The sequence below is a fragment of the Solea senegalensis genome, linkage group LG21 (assembly GCF_019176455.1).
Source record: "Solea senegalensis isolate Sse05_10M linkage group LG21, IFAPA_SoseM_1, whole genome shotgun sequence".
Taxonomy (NCBI): domain Eukaryota; kingdom Metazoa; phylum Chordata; class Actinopteri; order Pleuronectiformes; family Soleidae; genus Solea; species Solea senegalensis.
The window spans coordinates 4419200-4444873 of NC_058040.1; the positions used below are offsets into that span (position 1 = coordinate 4419200).

The following is a 25674-nucleotide window of genomic DNA, read 5'->3' on the forward strand; positions in this document are numbered from 1 at the left end:
TGAGTGGACATGCTCGAAATAAAGGCTTTACCTATGACTCAGCAAGCGAGCCGCTGCTTCGATGTGAAGAACAGACGCACTCTTGTGCAGCGTTAAATATACAGCTGAATTTAACGGTGAGTGAATCCAAACACGGGAAACTGCCCCCTGTGTACAGTAGCGTCATTGGCCAAACACTCAGTAGAGGTGTAAGGTCACGACCCAACCCTTGAGGCACATTGGCCCCTCTACCACCCCCACCTTCATCTCACACCAATCCCAACCCGGGCCGTGCGACAGTTTCCCTCCGTCCTCCTCAACTTCAGCTGGTGTTGGTCGTCAACACCTCGCGGCTTGCAGTGACAGCAAACGGCCAAAGCCTTCATGAGAGGAACGCTCAAGAGCTTTTTGCTTCTGTGCATGAGCTGTAAACAAGCACGCGTTTGCAGGAAAAGAAGAAAAAAAAAGAAAAAGAAAGAAAATCAGAAAAGACAGACGGGGATATTTGCTCCTTCATTGTGCCTTTGTGGATCAGCTGTGTTCAGTAAAAACTGAGTTTTCGTCCTGTTCTTTGGCACACCAATCACTGCGTTCTCCCTCTCTCAATCAAAATGGGACATTCATCATGCTCTACATCGCAGTCACCATAAAAAAAAGCTTTTTTTTTCTATTATTATTATAGAGGATAAAGGCATTAATACAGAGCCTCACAAGCCTGCCATGACTACAATGGGGAAAATGCAAGTTGCGTACAACGTTTGCAGTCCTCATATGGCAGCACGAAAGCCCGATATGCTGGAGATGTAGACAAGGTTTGCGCCTCACATAACAAGCAGCAGTTGGTTTGGTTTGTTTGCATGAGTTTCTGTACAGTATGTCCCATCTTCCCTCTCAGTAAAAAGACATGACATCATTCGGGTGAAGTGTCCAGCTCTGCTCCCTGCGTCGTCGCGGCATCAAAAATGAACGTAGGTGTGCCTGTACATCACTGCTCAAATGTCTCCTTCAGAGGAAGAGGATGTGTGCTTCTTCACAGTTGGAGTCCAGTGGATGATGCAAAAATGGGTACATCTGGGAAAGAGAAAAGAATGACACGTTACACACACGCCTTTTTTTTAATCCTTATGGGTATAAGAGGAAGCAGGAAGTAACAGCAAACTAACGCTGAACGACTTCAAAGCCCACTTATGGATTTCGCTCTTTAAAAGTGGTGAATTTACAGATGTTTGGTTGCGTACAATCGACTCATGTACCCGCGTTTGATTAATTAAGTGCTGCCTCAATAATCACCAAGAGAAATAAAAGAACTTCTCCCCAACACTATCTCCACAAGATGAAAGAAAGAACGTGGGCATCACACATTTATTTCAGAGCTGCTATATTCACATGTTTTGTTAAAGTGCCTGCTGTGCATCTGCTGCTGGACCCAAAGACTTGTTGAATCATTTAACTCCGTTTCCCCCGCTTCAGTCTGTCACTTTTTGCCAGCATCGTACTTCCCCTTCATCTCACGAAACATTTAACACCTCAGTGCATTTTACTCTCCATCTTTTCCTTTGACTTTTTCGATTTTTTGAAGAACTTACTTCAGTCTAATTTAACGCTCCAACGCTAACATTTCCACTCAATTTTCACTCTTTCGACGATTACCAGCTAATCCAATTCAAACTTGATTCACTATAGATTGGATTTGACATTGTGGGAGGACTTACAGCACGTGTAACAAGTGAACAAACAACCATGAAGGCCTCTTTCTACCTACTCTTAGTTTTTTTTTTATTTTTCAACATAAATTATGCTCTGGATCCACCTGCTGTTCCCTGTTGTTTTAAAGGTCTGAAGAAAAATAAATGAGAAAACCCCGCTATCTGTTTTTGTTTCGCTTTCGCGTGGAGAGGCACAAGTGGAAGACATGTGGAAACAGTGACGCTATTACCCACATTCATGATTCAGGTTCTTATCAGCCACAACTCAACGAACAGCTGTGGGCAAAAAAAAACACTGGTAAACACTGCGGTTTCACCTTGTCATCGACCTCATAACATAAATCTCTGCTCTGCCGTTTCACCGTTGTTGTACTTCCTGCTTCCACTGGCACACACATGCCAAGCGGAAAGAGAACTTGGCTTGTGATCGAAGGGTTGCTGGTTCGAATCCCAGCCAGGTTAAGGGTTGGGGTACCACTGAGCGAGGGCTTATTGCTAATTGGACAATCTAAATTGACCCCCAGACACATGGAGGCCACATCCAGTGCACCCAAGCCCAGATAAATGAGAGGGCATAAAAATCTCTGCCAAAAAAAAATGTGCAGATCATCCGCTGTGGGCTGATCAAGCCGAGAAACTGAAAAATCAATAAAATAATGTATGCAAATTTGCAAAAAATGCTGGATGTAGCCGAAAAACAAGCTCCATCTGTGCCCCCCACCCTTTAAATTTGCCGGGCCACTGTCGCTGTGTCCTTGGCTTAATGCCACTCGGTCACGGTTGTGATTGTTTTTGAGGAAATGCAAACACGCCTGATTGTTTTTCCCCTCCTCCAGCAGACTGATAATTGCAGCCAGATCATTTTCCATGTCTGACACAGCACTGAGCAGAGATACGAGACTAAAGCTTGGCTAACAAGCTGCTGACTGTGGTCTCATGTTCATTGGTAAGTTGGTTTTCCACTTATGCTCTTTTGGCATCAACGTGCATAGGCACATCGCTCAAAATATTGTTGTATTCCTTTTAACACTGAGCACATCGCATACACAGTTCATTCTTTTCACTGGAAACGCTTCAAACTGCCAAACTGCCATGGGGAGTGGAAACCAGATGAAGCCGATCAGGTTACTTGAGCTCAGTGTATGAAGAGACAGAGAATTATTTGTAGCGGTGCTACATTTATTTATTTAGTTCTTGTCCTTGGATTAGCAAGCAAATGTCAGACAATACATCAGTGAGGGGTTAGGAGGCAAGCTGTTGTGTCTGAGGCAATTATCGGAGTTTTAAAGTTACATTTCAAGCATAGTTTAGTTCATACTGCTGAACAAGGGTCTACTTATTGTGTAATTATCTTTTTTTTAAAATGGCTTTTCTTACCCTGATATGGGTACATTAACATCACTCAATATATATATTTTTGGGTTCCATCTGTATCACTGTGCCCTCACTATAAGCTTTCCAAAAGAAAAAAAAACTTTAAAAGAGGGACTCTTTTACTTGAGACAAGTAAGAATTGTTCCCCCGGGAGAAAGTTCTCTTTTTCTCACACAGCTACAGTCTCTGTCTGTGAGGTCTAACATACTTCCTTTCCCTTTTATTCCTTAACAGTCAGCCTTCTTTTCCATTCCTTCGCAGTTTGTCTTTTCGGCGAGTTCAGTGAGTAGACTGTCAGTTGCCATGACAGGCAGGCACACAAAAAACAAATTCTGTATTAAATTAGTGGTAGGATTATATCCTTCACTGAGCACTGTGTTGCACTGGCTTAGATTGAGTTCTCGTCTATCTCTTTAAGAAATAGGTCTGTGACAAGAAAGGGAATAATAAGTCCTCAGACATATTTCATGCAGTAGAGAAGAGGGACATCACAGTGTTGGAGCAGGGAAGCTGCTCTGAGCTGTTGCGTGACTTTGGTGGATGAGAGAACGTGTTGTTCTGGACAACTGAGGAGCACAATTATTATAACAAATACAGTAAAATCAACAAGAATGGTTGTATTTGTTGTGGGAAGTCACCTAAGGTGCAGGATTCTGTGATGTGATTGGAACCCTGGAGTCAGCAGGCAAACCTGATCTTTCTGCATCCTGCTGACTCCAGGGTTCCAATCCTACACGTGCTCCACATACGTCTGGACTGCTTATCATCAGAGCAGAGGAGCAGGGTTTGGATGAGCTACAGGAGACCAGTGAGTTCAACAGTAACATTTAGAGGGAGACCAAGGATTAACATATTCATTATTCAAATGCAATGCATCTGATACAGTTTCACACCTAAAATGAGACTGGAAATGTTGTTGGCTCCATTTTTAAAGCTGGAGTTTGTAATTGTTGGTGTTCCGCCTCTATTTTCGCCTTTGTAATAGTCAAAATGATCTGAAAATGGGCTCTGTCAAGCAATACTATCAGACCTGGCAGGGACTACAGCCATTTATCCTTTGAGCGCAGTAGAATTCAGTTGTGAAACTTTACGTGGGCTCGTTGTGTTTTCAGTAATAATTCAACATCTGTGCAACTGTCTCTCTTAACTTGTGCAATGTTGCCGTTGCCTCCATTTATCTTGATGTAAAACAATATACTTCCTTTATGCAGCACGGAATGTAGCCAGGGGACATGAGATTTAAAATCCACTATACTGAGAAACATAGATAGATTTGGCACATCCATATCCAATGTACGTAAATAATTGCAGTTTACATTTCCATGTGTGTCATTATGGATGCAGATTATTTCTGATAAATAGTTGAAACACATGTCTGGACACAGATTGTTTCCATTTACAAGGAAAACATAGTTGTGTGGATGCAGCCCATGACTGTAAAGGATGACGTATGTCTGACTGGGTTCTGGTGCGCATAGTTGGGGGAGGGGGGTGGGTTTCATTTCACACTTTGACACAACTCTCAGTCACCTCCACTCGCAACTGATGAAGAATGGCTTCCAACACTGCCTGAGTCAGCGGCTGCCTCCCACTCACCCAGTGTTAAGAACCATAACCTCAACAAAAGGAAGGCGAATGAGAGTGGATTAGCCTCGCCAGGGTGTCATAGCCTGCTGGTGTGTGGCTTGTATAATTGGCAGACCCCCTTTTGCCTCTTAGAGAGATTTCCCCCACAGGAGCCATAAAAGTATCCCATTCTCTTTCAATTACCTTCTCTGTCCTTCAGCCCATCCCCATAGCCACATAACTCAGTTAACTAATGCACACAAACCCCTATCAGTCCCACACAGGTCCATCCTCCCTCTCCCCTCTCTCTTCTGCAGAGAAGACTCTACCTTTTCTATCAGACAATCTGAAAATTTTAATGACTGAGTGGCATACGATGTCAAAGTCAGTGATATCCAAATGTGTATTTATTTATTTATTTATTTATGTTTTTTGTTGTATATGTGTAGTAATTTGTAGTTAATATTGATAACAATTTAACTTTAAAATTGTATATATGTTGCCAAAGTTAAATGTTGATTTTAAGGAAGATTTTGTTTAGGTGAAGTGTTTGTGTGGAAAAAATATAAAGACACCTAATATCACATACTAATACGTAATGGTACCAAATTGATCGGACTAAAATGTGACAAAGCAAATGTATTTCACAGGTAGTTTTGTTAAAATGAAAAAGTGAAAGCATCAAGGTCTTTGAGGAGTAGCACTCATGTTGGACAGTTGACAAAGTAGAACCAGCAGAACTGATTCTTATATTCCAGACATTTCCCCTCTGTGTTAAATCTGGCAGTGACATTATCCACATTTCAGAGATTTAGGTGTAGCCTCAAGCTAACAAGCATCAAATGCAGTTGAAGAGTGTGTTTGATTATCTCACTGCTTTCTAGCTCTGCTTCACAGTCCCAGATTTTTTCCACTTTTTTCCACATGCTGTGGTTCTTCCCATGACATATGAGCCGACTTTGATAATGTCAAAGTTGGTGGATTAAATTCTTTTCAGACAAATAAAGATAAACATGTGATGTCAAACAAACCTTATGAAAATGGTGTAGGTTGACAGTTTGTGGCTCAAGCAGGCAGATGTTTCCAGGTGCTGACGAAAGCAGTGGGAATGAGCGAGTACGGCACAGTAGTGATGCTGTTCCAGGCATCCAACGTTGGGTCATAGCAGTCCAGAGTTTTACACCGCTGTGTGCCAAAGTATCCACCCACCACATACAGTTTGTTCCCAGACGCTACAGCCTGGCAGCTCATCCGTTTGGCTGTCACGTCGCCCACTTTAGTCCACTGATAGCTCTCGCTGCTGAATTTATAAGCCGAGCATGCTGAGAACTCTGTATCCCCACCCATGACAAAGATCTGGTTTCCCAGCACGGCGGCAGCTGTGTAGCGCCATGGTTGTGGGCAGGACGCAGGCACAGTCCATCGGTTCTCCTGCGGATCGTAGCACTGCACCTTGGGCAGCTTGTCGTGGGTGACACTGGTTCCTCCAAAGGCGAACAGCTTGAGCTTGACGCTGACCACTGCTGCGTTGCTCACGCCTTCTCTCAAAGGAGCCACCATGGTCCACTTGTTTGCTACTGGGTCAAACTGCTCCACCTGTTTGAGTGACACCGATGGTGATGCTGGGAGGCAGCCAGTCGCTGCAGTGTGACCTCCGACCACGTAGAGGCAGTGTTTTAGCTCTGCAGAGCCATGGCCAAACCTGGCGATGAGCATTGGCGCTGCTTTGGACCATTCCTCATGGACAGTGTCGTAGACCCAAACATCTTTAGACACACCGTTCTCTGAGCCTCGTCCACCGGTGATGTAGACCTTACAGCCTATGGCGCATGCACTGAACTCCTTCCTCGGGCTGGGTATGTCAGCTTTGGGGATAATCTCTTTGGCCTTCTGGTCTACCAGGTACAACTTGTCACACATGAAAGTCTGCCCTCCTAGAAGAAACAGAGCATGGCTGGTTTTTCTTGGTCGAGCACATGGGCTGTTAACAACCCCATCATTCTGCAGGATCTTCAGCTTACAGCGGATAGCTTCGTCAACAAGCTCCTTGCTCTTGGCCTGGGCATTGATCAACTCTTCTGTTGAAACGTTCTCCATCAGAAAGATGGCAGGCAGCAGAGCAAGGCGGACCGTTCTCAGAAGCTCTGGAAGGTGGTTGTGCCTCCTTTCTAGGTCATAGTTGATCCAGTTAAGGGCAGCTTCATAAACCAGTCTCTCATCCTCGGTCTCCAGCTCCTCGTGTGACAAGAGCTGCACCACCATATCTTTGGGCAATTGGAGGAAGTCCTCTGTCTTGCAAATAGCAGGGAAGTTGCTGAGGCACATGCCCCAGGAGAGCTCTGACAGCTTGGTACACTGATGGGCATCAGACAGCAACAGCATGCCGAGACAGTTAGACGGGTGAAGGTTTCTCTCTAGGAATTCAGCACACGCATCACGGATGTCCTGAAACTCCAACATGTCCCCGGCTTCCAGCAGTGACTCTGCGTTCTCCTCGTTGATGACCACACGTGATGAGTACGCATAATCCAGCAGGAGCTCTAAAACCTCCGGGTGGATGGAGTCATGGAAGTTGACCTCGCTGGCCTGGCTCTCCCTCAGTCCACCACTGAACATGGCCTCAAAGTAGCGGCTGCAGGCGGCCAGCACGGCACGGTGGCAAGGGAAGGAGCGGCTGCCGGCATGAAGCAGGACATCCGTGAAAAGCCTTTGCTGCCTCAGTGAGTTGAGGTGCATGAGGACACTGTCGGCATAGGAGGACTTGTGGAACAGGTAGATGTTCATAGAGCCAGTGCTGGCTCTAGATTTCCGGTTCTCATGGACACACACGGACATTTTCATTGAATCCTGGGAGAGAAAAGACAGGAAGAATCTCTGTTTAAAATACAAATCAAAATACAGCAACAATAGCAGTAAAATGTCACTAGAATTTATCACCATCATTCTCCTGCACCACCATCAATCTGTTCATTTTTTCAAGTATGTGACATTTTATGATTTGTAAAGTATGTAAATGAAGTGGGAAAGATTTAAATCTCTCTTCATTATTTTCATTGTCCATACCAAGTGTAATATATGTTATGTCCTTTTATCATTGAACACATTTAAATATGACATTTTTGAGATGTCAAGTCATATGTATAAAAATATTATGTTGCTACGACAATTAAATTTATCATTATTTAAACTGCCGGTCCTCAGATGAATTAGTAAACGCAGATTTCGTTGTAGTGCGCCGTATATGCTTGCGTTACACCCTGTGACCATCATTTCATGACTCACTCAAAGGTGAAATATTACAATATTCAGCCCTAATATCCATAAAATGATTAATGAGTGCATTTTGAAGGGTCCTCCAGACCTTTCTAAGAAATACGAAGACATTTAGGGGTCAGTGAACGATTAAAAGGACTAGTAACATCTGGCGGTTATGAAGGTCAAATAGATAACAAGTCGCTTCTCTTCAGAGAGCAGAGTGCTTTTCCACTTTCATCTCTGAGCAGTAATAATCCCCCTTTTGTCTCAATGCCATGATTTATAGGAGAAGAGGAGAGAAACTGAAAGTGGGACTCTTTTTAAGCTTCTGAGAATTGCGCTGAATTTACTCCACTCTAACCCTTACAGAAAGTCACAGCTCCCAACCTCACTGTCCTTGCTCTGTCCTCGCTCTGGGCTCAATTTCATTCCACCCAATTTCAAGGCATGACAAGAGCCTCCAGCACTGAATTTCCAGAGATACTGAATCCCCCGTCTGTCCTGGTAAATCCACAGCTGACAGATTCTTTGAGCAGACCGCTCCAGAGGTGTTCATAATCTGAAAGTAAAGCTAACCTTAAAACACAGATAATACTCCACTCAAGCAGATGGAGGTTGTAGCTTTTCCAATTGTGTTACCTGCAATAATACAGGTGTTTCAAGGCAAAGTTGTTCTCAAAGTACAAAACCGTCCTTAAAAGGTCGGGTGGGAGTTTGTTTTCTAGAGTATTTTTTACTGTATTGCTTAAAATCCTCTTCACAACCCGATTGTAACCAATTAATTCATGCATTGTCACAAAAATGTCAGTCACCTGTGGAACAGACTCTGTTACAGGCCCGTAAAAACACTATCCATGTAGTCCTCTTCATGCACGAATCACACCTGCTCAGAAGACAACACCAGAGCTTATGCTAGCTTGCTAAAAGTTCAACGAGACACAAATCATTTGCTGCAATTTTATTGCAGAAAAGGTTCCAACAACAGGTGTTGGTCGCGAACAAAAGGCCGTTTTTGGCCACAAAGGGCCCTGTTTCTACCGGACAGGTGGGTTAACTTCATGTCGTTATGATCTTTTGGGAGTATTTGTTGTTGTTTTTTTGCATCACGTTGTCGTTTCAACCACAAATATCCAAAAAAAAGGTTGGCGTCACCGAAAAGTACAGAAAGTTACAGACGCTTGTGAATCCGTGTTCAGTGTGCGTCCCTGTGCTCTGAGGGCATAGCTTCAGAGGGAAGTCTGAAGAAAGGGGCTTGGACTTTAAAATTCAAAAATGTAGGCTGCTCAAACAGTTTTTCCAGGCTCTCCGACCCTTCCTTTAAATCCATATCCTCACACAAACATTGTGTGTTTTTCTCTTCATATTAAAGAAAGCTTCTACACGAAAGCTTGTCAAGATCACAATCCATCGTAGCTGAGTGAGGTTGAGTTGGCCACAGTGGGCACAGTTTCACTGTCAGTGAGTAAAAGTTCTTCAAACCTCCAGGTGGTGACGTTTTGATCATTCAAAAAAAAGGATTTTCACATCAACACTTTGAGACCTCAAAAGTTCCCAGGTGTCATAAATAATTTGTCTGCAACCCAGCCACTAAGGATGGTTTCTATTTTCCTCAGGTTGCATCATCTGCTCCAAAAATCCTCAGACTGCTGTCTCATGAACAGACAACAAGGCCTGAACGCTGCAGGTGCAGATGAAAGCAAACTCCTGTGTAGTTTTCTGTCACGAGGTCTCACTCACACCTTTAGCTTCAACACAGATGTATTTTTTTTATAGTCACAATTTCCAGGAACATGACAGACACCCAGGCTGGTGGTTGTGTTGCCAATGCAAGTGTGAGAAACACAAACATGCAGCAAGCATTACCATTATGTGTTTGATGCACAATATTCTTGACAGAATCGTAGCCCCTTTTATATACTTTACCTTGTGTCCTCGCCTTCTTCAACAGGAGAGTAAAGCAGAATACATGTATACTAAAACACTGTGTGTGAATCCAGGGGGTGTATAATTATTTGGCAAAATTTCGTGCCTATGCGTGTATCTATTCCAATGTGTCTAAATCGATATGGCAGCAAATGCTGTGATGGTAGTCTTGAGACAAGTACATTACCTAAAGTGCAGAGTGGACAAAAGTCAGTGGGTGGCAGCAGTTTTGCTGTTTAAGGTAAATAAAGTAGATTTTGTAGGAAATACCAAGCCCCATAACTGCCAGGCATTGTGTGTGTATTTGGCCAGATGGTGGAATGTGCTCTTAGTTTTCTTGCAAATGGATGATTGAAGAAGACAACGATGATGAACTTCATAGCTTGTTTTGAGAAGAAAAAGTGACAAAAAAGTCCTAATTTCAAAGCCAGTTGACAAAGAACCTTATTGTACCACCACTGCCACCTATAGGGGTGGAGTGGAATGGAATGTAGAATCAGTTAAGCAAGTATGGAATGCCAGACTGCTAAAAACCCTGATTTTATTATTATAAATTAACCTTTAATCGTCTTAATGGAGTTTGAAACAAGGAAAGAAAGACAAGACCTTAAAGGCAAACTCTCTAAATTAACCTTTTTTTAAATTGGAAAAATGTTGGGAATTCCACTAATTAATTTCAACAATAGAACACACTCCTGTTACTATGTCATAAAGATTGTGTCCATTTTCCACTTTGGTGATATAAGTTTGCAAGCCCATATAATGTCCTCAGCTTGACTCTCTGCGATCTGTGTTTACTCACTTTCTTGCCCTGGGATAGATGAGATGATTGATACCACACGTGCACGTCCTAAACATAAAGCTACAGCCAGCGGCCTGATGGCTTAACTTATGACTTAGAAAGCTATATGTATACAAACAGTATATAAAGCGTTCCAAGGCACAGAGTCGTATTTCACAATAATAATAAGAGGGAGAACATTATTCATCACAACTTAATTAAATGCGAAACCAACCGCAACTTTGGTTCAGCAGGATTTATTGCATTCCAGCACTGACGAAACCAGCAGCCCGTCATCTTCTGGCCTCTGGCTCAATTTTAATGAGACTGTCCTCGCCTTTCCTCTCACCTGCACAGCACATTCCACACACACACACACACACTCACATGCACTCAGACACTGTACAGTAAACGGAGGTTTTATGTGGCATGATCTTGATCCGAATAAATGAAAGCAGTAAACCTGTGAGATTTAGGATCTACCTGTACTATCCATTAGCATATTGATATATATGTAACCTTCAGTGGTCCGGGTCTGTGGCTCAGTCACTGACAGCTTGATGTACACCTTGATTAGTCCACCAGGAACATGCTCAAGAAAAGTGATTACTTACAGAATCTAAATCTGCAGTTTTCTTTTATTTTCTTTCAAAATCATTTAATAAGAGAGTTAATATTGATCCTAAAAAACCAAAGTCTTCTTTCCTGAATCACATGTCACTGTTGCTGCCCTTTGGCCACTCTGTTTCAGTGTTCTAACGTCTCCACTGAAAGCATTCTTCTCCGGAATGACTCAAAGAGACACCGTTTCAGCTCACCTTGATGAAAACAAAGGGATGACACAGCCTTTTCTCTCAGAAATGTCAATAGGTTGCCCACGAAAGAATGTCTTCATCTATTCAACCGTGCCGTACAATTGCATACCGCCCTGCAAACTTCTCTGCTCACTCGTACATGCAGCAAGTGCAGGAGAGGTGGAGGAAGAGGGAAGAGCAGCAAACCACATTCTCATACCATTTGCATTTTAAAGGATAAGGCCTGGATTACCAAGTCAGCCTGCAGCTCCTGAAACTCCTTTGTTCATACATTTGTGATTTAAATGGGACTTTGTCCTTTGTTTCACATTGAGCTGCACCCAACATTTGTGCAGCACAGATTTTATGACTGTGTCTCAAATCTCTATCAATGACAACTATCACACATTTCACATGTATAGATATGTATATTGTATATTTTTTATATCTATTTATGTCAGTTTGTTGCACTGTAAAAATCAGGGAAAATCAGATTACTTATCAGATTATTACACAGTATTACGTCGCTGCGGCTGTTGATGGGAAACAGGTTGCAGCGACACTGTAAACATCCTGAGTGCAACATGTTGCTGCTAAATCCCAGATGACACACATTCAAAAATCCGCTGTGGAGTTTCGATCCAGCATGAGCAGTAATAAATATAAAGTAACTATCCTCAAGTGAAAGTACATATTAAAAGAATACAATATACCTGTTGCCATGATTATTATGATAAAATGGCGTGTTCTGTTTTTGGCTTCAGTGACTTCTCTCCCTTTTTCTCTGGCGAGTGTACGCAGCATGTACATTGTTTGCCTTCCACCGGTAACAGTGTCAACACAGTGGCTTTACACGCTCCTCAATGAAAATATCAAATAAACACAGGAAAAATAAGTCTCCTTCAACTAAAATTCACAGGAATGTCTGTCTACGGGGAAAAAGTAAAAAGGGTGTGACCTCTTCCCTGTCTTTTTTTCCTCTTTGCTTTTATTAAGAGGCTGATTGATCACTTGTGAAATCGCCCCAAAGCAAAGCACTGGTGTCAATAATTATCAGCAACCGGTGTCCTTGGGATTGCAGTCTGTCCACGGCCTGTGATCAATTTCACAGCATAGTTTCTGTCACAGTAACAGTGTCAGTACATTCCAGTCCTCTGCGCTCCTGGAGCAAGACGAGATGCCATCAGTGAGTATGTGGATGACGGTGCGAGCTGTCATCCCCATGAACTCTCTCACAGAGAGCACACAAGCAGGAAGTGCACTCTATATGCCACAACAATAAAGAATAAAGGAGGGGAGGGGGGAAAAGAAGGAAGAAAGGGAAGAAAATGAGTCTCTGGACTGGCTGTGGGCCCGACTGGCTGCACTGACTGTTTAAAATCATTGCCAGGTGTCCACAGTCAACCATGGACTGCAGGAAGAAGGATGGGAGGGGAGAGACTTCAAAAGTAAACAACAGGCTCATTGGCCAAGTGAATAAATCTGCCATTTGCGTGTAGGGGGGGAGAAAAATAATTAAACAAGCTGCAAAACAAGAGAGCAGAATGGGCAACTATTGATCTACAAGTCTGCATCAATCTTCATCCAAATCAAACAAATTTATGGTCTCTCACACACACACCATCTGTCCTCTCTCTCTCACACACACACACATTTGAGCAGAGGATAACTGAGTTTACAACTAAAAGCCTCTAAAATGACACCGCTGATCTCATTATAGCGCACGAGGAGAGCATGTCGCACCTGATGTGCACCCTGCAAACATGTGAAGCATCTTGACAGCGGTGGCACAAAGCAGGAGGAGGGAGAGATGTGTGCGCGTGTGTGTGTGTGGATCTTGTTTTCCCAGAGAGAAATATTAAAAAGAAGCAAACAATAATAATAATAATAATAATAATAATAATAACAATAATAATAAAATCGTAGTTTACATCATCACTTAATGTCAACAAAAAACTGTTCTCCATCAGATCAGAGAGAGGATGCAGCAGATTGCATTATTATAATAATATAATAATAACATCATAGTAATAATAATGTTATGGATGTGGTCAGATAGATTTACCTCTTTGGGTGAAAGCAGGAGTTCAATATTGTCCGCAGTCTCCCTGGAACATGCCACTTCTGAGAGAGCCACGATGCAGGTCCTGCGCTCGGGGAGTGGACGGACTCCTCGGTTTGTTTCCGAAATGTCAAAAAATGACGGAAAGCCCGTGCTTTTTTCTTCCGCGCGCTGGTGGGTTGTTGTTGTTGTTGTTGTTTTTTTTTTACCTCTTACTTCCGATTCTATACATATATGTGTATGTATATGCTGACATAATACAAATGTATATAATCAAAGCTCCGGCGGAATGGTTAACTTAGGTGTGAGGAGGTCTCCTTGTCGCGCGCGCTCTGCTGCTCCGCTCCTGAGTGACTGACTGACTGACTGCTCCTCCTGCGCTCCCACTTCTCTCTCTTTCTCTCTCGCGAACAAACCAGTGGGTGTGTTCACAGTGGTGGGGGGGGCGTCACCTCCTCGTGCAGGAAATGAAGTGCTTGATGGAGGAGAGGAGGGGGTGGGAGTTGGATATAAACAAAAATAAGTGGAGGACACACACACACATTACATCTCGTTATTGATATTTAGATTCTTTAGGGTTAAAATTTTTCTTTTCTTATTGTTGTTCCAAAACACCACAGTGTAACTGTGACCTTATGTTTCCACACCAGCAAGTAAGTTTGGCAAAGGCATACACGCACAAACTAAGCGAACTTGCTTTTATTTTGAAGGTTGCCCATTTAGTGGCCATCTGTTCTAAGTTCTAAAAGCCAAACTTAGTGCTTCACTTTGAATACAGAGTGCAAATTAGTACGAGGCCACTTTTGTGATTTTACTGCCCTCTTCAGGTTGAAAAATTAAAACAAGAGTGACACTGGTTTGTTGTAAATTAGTACAACTTTAATTAATACAATTTAAAGTGCTACTCTGAGATGGGGGGAGGGCCCCATAAAGGCTTGGGCCGGCACTGGGCCCAGGGCCAATGTTTTCTTAGCAATTGAATATGAAGCCAAAACCAAAATCATGTCTTCATATTTATTTTAAATCATTTAAAGAAAAGACACAAATGTGTGTGAGATGTGGAGAATAACAAGTCTAAGAAAATGCTGAAAATGCTCAAACTATATCTATCTATCAAAATCTATTTGCAATAAGTAAATAAGTAAAAATGGTAGAAGAGTGAACACACAAAACATTTTTCCCAAAGTTATATTCACCGTGTCCTTGAGGTTCCACAAAGTTGTACAGGACTTAAATTAAAGTGAGTGAAGATTGCACATATAAAGCAACCATTATCAACCACTCATCCTTTTTTAAATGACTGTGCACATTTAGTACTTCAAGAAGCAGCTGAAATGAGCTCCACCTCGACCAATTACAACATCTGAGTTATGCTTTCATGTTAATCCGTCGGCGATAATGACCCCACACTAATAGTTGCCTTTCTACGTGATCAGCACCTTCAACTTTGATGTTGAATATTTCTTTAAGCTTCATAGGAACTGGGAAATCCCATCGGATATTGAGTGAGACACAGCATTAACATCTTTTATTAGGTCTAGTGTCCTCCACATTGCTCTCACGTGACTCTGCATGAAAGAGAATTAGGTTTAACATCTCCCAGCCCATGCATGAAGATGTTATGTCTAGATTTCACGGTGTGAATGGCTTGATGGGAATACACAGCTGCATGTGCAGTCTCCAATCTAAAATGGTGCCGTGTGAGAGCTGATTGTTGTTGTACACTGTTCTGAAATCAGTTCAATAAAATACACAAACCTGTGTCAGGCCGTGTTTAACAGTCGGCGCGTGATCTACGACTTTTGACTCACACATTGAAGGCTGAGTGATTGCCAGAGCTCAGGAGCTGATGGCAGATCACACACTGCCACCGTTCAGGGCGTCCAACCGACAGAACAAGTCAAACAAGATCCAGCTTTGCGATCAGGGCACAGGGAAAGTAAAGGCATTGTTTGTGCTTTACTTTAGAGCAGCCACCTCGTAAAGACACTATGGTACATATTTCAAAACAATAGGAAACCATAGGTTTGACTGAGTCACTGAAAACCCACAGAGGATGTCCTATATAGGATTATAAAGACATTGTGGTTCTTTGGTCGGGGGAGCTGGAAATGAAGGAGTCCAATTTTATCCATGGATATTTTGTGTGAGTCACATCTGTGCTCCTTGTTGACAGCATGTCTGGCTGTGACTAAACTCTTTAGCAGACCCTTGAGACAACACTGTTGTTATTCTGTTTGTCTTTATGTGCTGTGCACTTGTGTTGTGGTGATTACATACTTCTCTCTTCCCACCAACTGTTTTTATGAGGACAGCAATTACTGTAGCTTCAGATTAGGGATGATGCAGCACACACAGGGAGAACACATTTACAGCAGAGTGGGATTCATACACATGACAAGAGAGACACCTAGTGGACATATACTGAACTCTAAGGGCAAATAGTGCACATCTTCCCTGATACATTTCAGTTTTATACACAATTTAATGTCAACCCACAACTCTTGGAGGCAGTCTACATTTAATTTCTGACACTGTGACTTTGTTATACATAAGGAAGTTCCTTATAAATAAGGAAGTTACAGCACAAAACATAAGCAATGAAAAAGCCACATATTTCTTCACTGGTTTATCACAGCAGAAAGGTACACACCCACAACAACTGACAATAGGGAAACAGGGAAATGAATACAACTGAAAACAGAACATGCCAAAGCAATCGCCTCCACCACCCAGTGGCCTCCACGCCAATCAGGATTGGCGTAATGAGATCATTGCTTCTGAGGGCTGCAGCGGGGGCGTGCATTTCGAACGAAATTTGAATTATGAAAGAGAACTGTTTGCACATCACTTTAAGTTAATGAGTTTTGTGTTTCTGAATTGTTCCTGCTCACTGCATTTTGAGCCACAGTGCTGTGCAATTATAATTTAAAAAACAACAAAGCTGACAGGCTTAAGATCCACCTCAATCCTGACCCTGTCTTAATTTTGCTGAGAGCTTCAGATCCCATTTCCATATTAAGGAGAGCACCAATGCAATGTCTTTCCTATACTGTAAAAAATAACGAAGACCCTCCACCTTTAGAAGCTAAGGTTCAAGAAACAACTTTCCGATGACTGTCCTTGTGCAAATACCTGTCTATTATCACTTTTTATTTATTTATATTTTACATTGCAACTCTTACTGTCACATTATGTCCAGAGCAGTAGTAATTTTTCTATTTTTCTAATGAAAATGCAGACTGCATTATGTTCTGTCCCACATGATATCACTTTTTCTCAGGAAACATACCTGACAAAAAAGAACTTGTTTATCTTTATTGCTGACAGAAATATGTGCTTGTCAACATTAAGCTGAATCGTAAGCGCTAAGGCACACTGGAAACTCATCACTGTGAAATGTATTTTTATAATTAAAGACTGATTTATTATAAAACATGGTAAGCAGTCCCCCAGCGCAGACATAGCAAAGCATCTTTTCTTCCTCTGTACTTCCTGTTTAAAGAAATCTGAACCTGTTTTTGGAGATGGACTGAGCCACCACCCACACCATAACTGATCCTTAAATATTTACTTTAACATCTCCTTTGATTAACTTCATTACAGCAAAACTTCTTTGGGTGCAACTTGAGTGCTGATGGTTTCTGTCTCTCACCCATATGCTCCACATCCCTATACCTGTGTGTTTGGTACATTTTTGAATTTCTTGTTTTGTTTTTGTTTGTCTGTGTCTTTGTTGTGTGTGTGGGTTTTTTTTGTGTGAATTTACTCCTTCCACTCTCAGCAGTCAACTTGTTTTATTGTGATCTGTTTGACCTTTGTGCCTTTACCGTCATCTTCTATACTACTGTAAAGAAATCTGTACCGTAACTTGTCCTGTTGGACTTTCAGTGTGTCAGACTTCACCTGCAATGACTGTCAATCACATGCATGCTGGGAACATACTTTGCCAAATCCAATCCAATCTACTATTTATACAGCACAAGTTTAAACAAACACTAGGTTTCCAAAGTGCTGCACAAAAGGATAAAACAGAGATAAAAGAAATAAATAAATGCACTAAAATCACTCTACATGGTGTTAAAAGCCAAAGACAAGAGGTGAGTTTTAAGAAGAGTTTTAAAATGAGAAAGAGAAGAAGCCTGTCTAATGTGCAGCGGCAGACCATTCCAAATGAACATCACACGCTCCTGAAGAAGTGCTTTGATATATTCTAACTTCCTGGTTAGCTTCACGTGACTACATCCACTTTTTATACACGGTTTAAGTATAAAATAACGCAAACATAATCTAAATCTAATCTAAAAGTTCATGTGTTCATGTTGAGTGAGCTGAAAGAAGCTCTCAACAGCAGCCTGGGCTTCCCCTTTAAATGTTTGTAGAAAAGTGACTTCCGCGTGTGAAGCCCCGCCCTCCTCCTCGCGCCTGTTGATAAAACGCAGCCGTGTGTTTGTCAGAACTCGTGACTCTCCGGCTGTAAATCGGAGCGATGGCCGAGCTGATGTTTGCTGTGCCACTGCTGCTCCTGACCCTCGGCCTTAGTTCAGGACAACAGTCCAGCTCACTGTGGCCTCTCCCGCAGAAAGTGCAGAGCTCCGAGGTTTCATTCAAGATAATCGGTTCTAGCTTCAGCATCGTTGACGCGAGAGAGTCCTCTGCTGGGCCGAGCTGCAACGTCCTGCAGAACGCCTACAGGAGGTGAGTGACCGTGACTCACCCACTGTAGTTTATAGGAGGTGTACACACCTGGTACACTGATTTGAGCCTCATCACCGAGTGTTTCTACTGTATTTCCATTTTGTTTTTCTTTCACTCAGTCGTTTGAGTGTAATGTTAAGAGACTTGACGTTCAATAAAACTCATGGCGATTTACCATCGATACCTGGTCTCCGTCTGAAATGTGTAGTTCAAGAATAGCACGCCGCACGAATGGGCAAGGTGTTTGAAACTTGGTGGGGAGTTGTATAATGTCAACCCCCACGAAACACTTTTTTTTTGTGTGTTTTATAGTTTGTGGTTACACTCAACAGGAAGTCCGCCATTTTGGATTTTGGCCATATTTTTGCACAATTCTTTGTTGAAATGTTTAATTCAATTCAATTTTATTTGTATAGCGCCAAATCATAACATACATTATCTCAAGGCACTGTACATAGATAACATCAAAGAGAGCAGAGAACCCCAACAGTTCACACAATGAGCAAGCACTAGGCATCAGTGGAGAGAAAAAACTCCCTCTTAACAGGAAGAAATCTCTGACCGAACCAGGCTCAGAGATGTGCGGTCATCTGACTCGACCGGTTGGGGTGTAAGGAAAAATGGGGGACAGTGAATGGGGGGAGAGAAAGGACAAGAGGGAGATGAGGGAGAGACAGAAGAGAGAGAGGGAGACCAGCAGCAGATACACAACAACTGTATCAGGTTACAAGTTTATACAGTTACTGATATCGACTTTTTAATTACAAAATAATGACAACAAACAAAGAAACAAAATGCTCCCAAATAGATTATGGCTCAGGCTGTGTTAAACTTGGCTTCATGAACTTTGGTATACAGATTTATCATCCCAGACCTCTTGGACTGGCTTTGAGTATGGTTAAAAAATGAATTACTAATTAGTATGATGCCACTCAAAATGAAAATATCGAATAAAGTCCTAAGACATGGCAGATGATGACCTGTGAAACTTATTGCATTTGCTGTGAGCAGTGCCAAAATGGTGGCATGCATTTGCCAAAAAAAGGAAGTTATAACTTTGTTAAACTCTGACTCTGCTCAAAATTTCACAAGTTTACCTGTTTACGAGGAAACGCATGTTTCCCTGCTCACCTGACTCGACTCATAATCAAGCTCTGGAAAAGCCTGATAACAAGCTGTTCATTTGAGTCAGGTGTGTTTAGTCTATTCTCCAGCTGTAATCATTCCTCCTCCTGCCAAAATTTCACAATGTGCCATGTGTTTTCTCAGTTTCAGAGTAACCATGGTAACAAAATTGCAAAAAACTGCTTCATTTCATCCAAAAATAAATAGCCTTGAAGGCGAAAAGCTACATTTTTCAGTCTGCACCCTTTCACAATTTAAAATTTCTGACTTCTTTTAAAGCCTCCCGATGCTTAAGGTCTAAAAATATAATCTTTATCAACTGTTTGAGATATCATTTCTCTATAATTTGTCTCTCTCCACAGGTATTATGAATACATGTTTGGTGGCAATAGAAGACGGTGGCAGAACAAAAACAGGCAAACGGGGCCTTCTGAGCTGTCACAGCTGCAGGTGTGGATCACATCACCTGACTCGGAGTGTGACGGCTACCCCAGTATCACGGCGGATGAGTCATGTGAGTCTCTGCTCTATATGCTCAAACCTTCACCTCATCCTGTTCATCAGGATTGCCAACTATTGTTATGTAGTCTTTGCAAGTCACAGATTCTCAAGAATTGCTCAGCCAAAGACGTCCTTCAAGATATTCAATATAAATGTATTTCCCTTAGAATAACGGACCATTCTTGGAATAACACTATTTCAGATTTCAAAATCAATTCATCTACTTTAACTTTTTTAGGCCTGTTTAACAGATATAGGTGCATGTTTGAAATAATTCATGTTTTCATTCTTGTGTAAGTTGTTCAGCCTTAATTGAAGTAGTATACAAAGTAACTTGTAAATGATGAACTGCATGAGTTTCATAACCCCCAAATTGTTTTTATGCTTTTAATGGTGATAACGCTGTATCTAAAATGAGGGCGACATGTAGTCCCACTGTAGCCAATATCAAACACTATTTTCTAATATTCTGATTTTGAAGCTATTTTCCTAAAGTGATAAATGAATGACTCTTGCATGAATGTGTTGGCTCTTAAGTGACTTGGGCCATACAACCAGAGATGTTGGTCTATACCATAGACTGTGATTTGCCAGTGGATTTAGAAATTACCTGGACAGCAGATCACAGGATTAGCACGGTAAATCTAGCATAAAGGTTTAAAGCCTGCTTTAATGCCCCTGACTTTAGTACCACAATGACCACCTGCCAAGCTGTGATGACACTGAAAACCTGCATCCATTGTACCTGTCTGTCCACAGATGAACTGTCAGTGGATCAGCCATTTGCTGTCCTGAAAGCACCAAATGTTTGGGGGGCCCTGCATGGTAAGAATTTATTTAAATCTTCCCTAAAAGCAGCTGGTACTTAAGTTATGAACATTAACACCTTTTCATAACAAGGATCCTGTGCAGACTCGGCTGATGTGTGCTATGTAAATAAACTGTGGCCATAGGAAGAATAAACAAGATGCATCAGCAAGGTCTCTTTAAACGTGCTGTCACTCAACGTGAAGTGTCAATTTTTTCAGGTCGTAATGGTCAAAAAATGTGTGTTTTTAACACAGCAAAAACATTTTAATTAGTAGAATAGGCAGAAGTCTTCAGGGGAAACTTTTCATGGTGTTTCCCATTTTGGTTAATGTCATGAAGCAACAATATCAAAACAGAACATGGGTACAATTACCCTGCAGTAAATGTTGCAGGGTAATTGTGATAGTAATAAACTCTGACAAGTTTAACATTTGTCGTTCAGCTTTAGCACTTTGTCTTCAGATCTTGACACAAAAGCACACATACACTTGTAAAATGTCAACATTTACTTTGGCGGCTTTTGGCTTCGTTACGGTTGGACAGGCAGCCAACAAAATCTGGCCCATTAGAGATTTGATTGAATGTCTATTTTATTTTTTTAGGTTTGGAAACGTTCAGCCAGTTGGTCTATGAAGATGATTATGGCGCAGTAAGTGACAATATGACGGTTTCTCACTTCCTCTTTATATTTTTGCTGCATTTGAAATTCAACCGCACTTTGTGTGAGCCAGAACTTGACTCAATTTTATTTATGCTTCTTTTTTTTTCTAGAAAAGCATCAATTCCACGAAAATCAGCGACTTCCCCAGATTTGCACACAGAGGCATCTTATTGGACAGTTCCCGCCATTTCCTGCCCATCAAAGTCATCTTGACCACTCTGGTGCGTCAGTAAGAGTTTCATCTGAGATTTTCTTCTAAAGCTATTCATATGTACAAACATCAGAAGTACAATTTATCCTTTTGGTCAATTATACAGGAAACTATGGCAATGAACAAATTCAACGTTTTCCACTGGCACATTGTTGACGATCAATCCTTCCCTTACCTGAGCCGAACATTCCCACAGCTGAGCCAGAAGGTTGGTGAGATCTATTACTGGTGTTAAACTCTTGGCAAAAACTTTCTATTATGACCAATATTCACCGGGAGAGCTTTGTCATTGACTTCAGGGAGCTTACCACCCATACACACATGTGTACACGCCTGCTGATGTGAAGATGGTGGTGGAGTTTGCCCGTCTCCGAGGCATTCGTGTCATCTCAGAGTTCGACACTCCCGGACACACACAATCCTGGGGCAAAGGTGAGGTATTGTTTTTTTTTTCTTCCTTACTTTAGGACTGAATGATTTAGTTAAATCATCATTCAAACTGCAAAACTTGAGGCTTTAAAACTAGAAGACAATATCTACTTTTTATTCCTGGTTTATGATATTTACTCTAAATTGAATTTTTCTTCCAAATCCCCACGAGCATGCAACAATAATGACTCTGGTCCACATCTTCCCCTCAGGTCAGCCAAATCTGCTCACCCCCTGCTATACTGGCGCTGGACCTTCCGGTACCTTTGGACCAGTGAATCCCACGCTTAATAGCACGTATGACTTTATGAAGCAGTTCTTTCAGGAGATCAGTTCTGTGTTCCCTGACGCTTATATTCACCTGGGAGGTGATGAGGTGGACTTCAGCTGCTGGTGAGAATGTGAAAAGTACCAAGTCTTGGCAGTCAAGTTAAGATTATAAAGCAGTTAATTTTGCCTGTTTTTTCTTTTGTTTTTGCCTTCCTCTGCAGGAGGTCCAACCCAGACATTAAGACGTTCATGGTTCAGCAGGGCTTTGGAGATGACTACAAAAAATTAGAATCCTTCTACATTCAAAAGTCTGTTTCTCATTAACAGAAGTATACAGTTTAGGATTTAGTCCTTATTCACAAATCCTTTTTTTCACTTTGTTTGATCTGACAGACTCTTGGACATTGTCGCTGCCACTAATAAGGGCTACATGATCTGGCAGGAGGTTTTTGACAATGGTGTTAAGGTAAGAAATTGTGTGTGTAATGCTATTATTGTAAGAATTATGGGTGGAAGTCTTATAAATGAAATCAAGAGCTGCGTTCCAATTCAGGGGCTCTGTCTTTCAGCTGACTCAGTTTTTACAAATGTGTCTTCCTAGACTAAGTAGTCTGGAGGTGGAATTAAAAATAATCTATACCTAATTTATAAAAAACATGTGCACACATGTCCCATGCATGTTTCCTCTTATAAATTGCAACTTGCAGCTTTTGTGAACTTCAGGTAATGCCCGTTATTTGCCATAAAAGGTTAGAAAAAGAACCCAGATTAATATTAATTGATCAGGAGTGAATGAATCCATGACGACATGCATGCTCCTGCATCTAAAATGCTAAGTGCATAGATTCCACTGTCATCTACATAATTCTGGTGTCTTAAAACTGAATCAGCAATGTTTTTGGAGTTGTGTTTGAAACTCTAGGGCTGAGTTCTAGTATAGATGAGCAAGACCACTGAGACCTTTGGACAGATGACCACGTACACTTCCTGATTGCTTATCATCCATGCCTCCACAATCAGCTGTGAATGATAAGTGCTGAAGTAGTTTAACCAACAAACAATGTTGTAAAGGCCGACAACTGCAGACAACCCCAGCATCCTTGTGCCCAGTTCATCTGAATGATTCATTAGTGTGGACATGTGTTACTTAAAATGCCATTTTAAAATTAAAGCAGTTGAAATGACCTGTCTAATCTGAATTGGGATGCAGCTAAGGTGGAGGTTTTTTTGTTTTGTCCAAATCATTCAATAGTTTGACATTCTGGGGAACAGTTTGCTTCTTTCCAAAAGTGAAATGCAAAGCTCTATCACTCTGAACACTAGTTTAAATCAAATTAGCATGAAGTAACTAGTGCAAAAGTGCACTTTCTTTTTTTCAACTTAACTAGCTGGTAGGTCTATACATTATGCTAAGCTAACTGCTTGTACACGGTTTTGGAAAGTGAGTGAATGGATTTCCTACAATGTGGAACTATTAATATAATGCAACGCAACTAGCCTAACTGGACTATTCCTTGATACTAACAACATAACTAAGTGCGTAGCCTGGCCTGTAACAATTGCAGCTAAAGCCAGATACAGTAGTGCATGTGTGGATCGGCAGTGGGTCTAAGGAGGAGATGGGCAAGGTGACAGCTGCAGGATACAAGACCGTCCTCTCCGCCCCGTGGTACCTAGATTTAATTAGCTATGGACAGGACTGGGGCCGCTACTACAAGGCTGAACCACTCGACTTTAACGGTAACCCCCAGTTTTCATTGAAACAATCATTTGGTGGAGGATTTTTTTTTTTGTGGGTGTGGTTTAACAGGCTTACACTGAAATTTGCATAGTGTGTGACAAGGATCCAGAGTCGGATGCATGCTTCTGACACTGGACTTTGAGACATGATGATCAACATTTGTTATTTTCACTTAAAACTGACGTTCTGCAGCCTTTGCAATTTGTTATGTACTCTTGGGGACTATTTTCTGACACCTTGTGGGTACCAGTAGAGCCTGGTTTTGGAGGAACTGGTTAAGTTTAGGGCCAAGGTTTGAATTGTGGTTGGGCATTAACTGGTTATGGCTTTGTTTAGGCTGCAAATGGAAGTCGCTGCATATATAGGCTCAGCTGCACCTGTGTCGTTAACGTACACAAACTCAAAATTATGCATCACGTTTGGCAAATGACATTAGCAGAATTTGAAGACTAAGACGCCGTATCCTAGGTGAAAGCGGTAGGGGGCCCAGTCGCTGTCCGTCCCTGCGCCTGCTTTCCTGCCAATTTTCCTTCTCACTTTTCCAATACTGATAACTGTTGTATGTGCTGTGTAGCTGAAACCAGACACACTTATCCACGTTTGGAAAGGAACCCAGGAGAAATACCAGGATGAGATGGCAAATATAACATCAGCGGGGTACCGAACCCTGTTGTCGTCTCCCTGGTACCTGAACCGTATCTCCCTAGGCCAGGACTGGCGGAACTATTACAAGGCTGACCCACAGGATTTTAAGGGTTTGTCTCGACTTATGTCAGGCCACTTGTTTACAAAACGCTGCTTTTCCAGTATTTACAATAAGGGAGATGAGTCTTGTGATCGTTACTGCTCATGTCATGATGTTGTCACTTATGTGCAAATTTGTGTAAGCCTGTTGAATGAAAACTATTTAAAAAAATACATTTTGTTTTGGTTTAATTAAGCTTGTTTAGATGCCCTGAATGTTTGAGTTCACATTTTTAAATGTGAATGATTTTAAACAGGAACTGAGGAGCAGAAGAAACTAGTCATTGGTGGAGAAGCTTGCTTGTGGGGAGAATACGTGGATGCCACCAACCTGACACCTCGACTCTGGTATGACCAGTGTGCTCATAAGTTTACTTTTCATTTAAATGGTTAATGGAATCCTGGAGTTCAGACTTTGTAATTCTTCTGTGGTTCACAAATGTTTACATGTTTGTTTTTTTTCTTTAAACCCAGGCCTCGTGCCAGTGCTGTGGGCGAGCGGCTGTGGAGCGCCATGGATGTGAAGGATCTCAATGATGCCTTTAACAGACTGTCCATGCACCGCTGTCGCATGGTGGAGTAAGTATCTTTGAACACGAATTCAGATGTTCTAAACTTTCTGCATGGCCAAGAACAATCTAAAATTGCATCATTTCTTTGAAGCTCTGTATTGATGGATATTTGCACCCTGGATCTTAATATTCTGTGCCTTTTGTCTCTCTAAGGCGTGGAATCCCAGCAGAGCCGCTGATTTACAGCTACTGCCCTCGTGAGTACAACGGCATCTGAAGAGTTGAGAAGTTGACCACGGGGACAGAAAAGGATCCAAATCCATATGTTGTAAACACCATGCTTTCATTTTTAAACTGAGAAATCAAATGCTGAACATCCTTTTGTACAGAAACTGTACACTGACGATGCCTTGAAGCACTGAAATGAAGTTATCTTTTGATCTGCAGAATCCTTGAATGTCCTGAATTTTGCAGCAGTACACTTTGTTTTGTAAAATTGTAATTAAAACATGTATAATTGTGAAAATAAAAT

At 41.8% G+C, this 25674-nt stretch overlaps 2 protein-coding genes across 3 annotated transcripts; one reads left to right on the forward strand and one right to left on the reverse strand.

Annotated features, from left to right (window-relative positions):
* Positions 1-241: 241 nt before the first annotated feature.
* On the reverse strand, positions 242-13667 carry enc1 (ectodermal-neural cortex 1). The gene is made up of 3 exons (XM_044012674.1): positions 13444-13667; positions 5657-7472; positions 242-1050 (listed from the first exon to the last, which is right to left on the reverse strand). The coding sequence occupies exon 2, from the start codon at positions 7464-7466 to the stop codon at positions 5691-5693; it is 1776 nt and encodes a 591-aa protein (XP_043868609.1). The 5' UTR covers positions 7467-7472; positions 13444-13667; the 3' UTR covers positions 242-1050; positions 5657-5690.
* Positions 13668-17878: 4211 nt separating this feature from the next.
* On the forward strand, positions 17879-25673 carry hexb (hexosaminidase B (beta polypeptide)). Of its 2 annotated transcripts, none has more exons than XM_044012169.1 (14): positions 17879-18138; positions 19626-19777; positions 20524-20589; positions 21177-21223; positions 21346-21456; positions 21553-21654; positions 21746-21878; positions 22088-22268; positions 22367-22453; positions 22539-22611; positions 24461-24641; positions 24888-24978; positions 25105-25209; positions 25356-25673. In XM_044012169.1, the coding sequence occupies exons 1-14, from the start codon at positions 17930-17932 to the stop codon at positions 25417-25419; spliced, it is 1602 nt and encodes a 533-aa protein (XP_043868104.1). In that variant the 5' UTR covers positions 17879-17929; the 3' UTR covers positions 25420-25673. The 2 variants fall into 2 exon arrangements, with proteins under 2 accessions (XP_043868104.1, XP_043868105.1); XM_044012170.1 differs by lacking the exon at positions 24461-24641 and adding an exon at positions 23711-23885 and having other exon boundaries at positions 17880-18138.
* Position 25674: the final 1 nt, after the last annotated feature.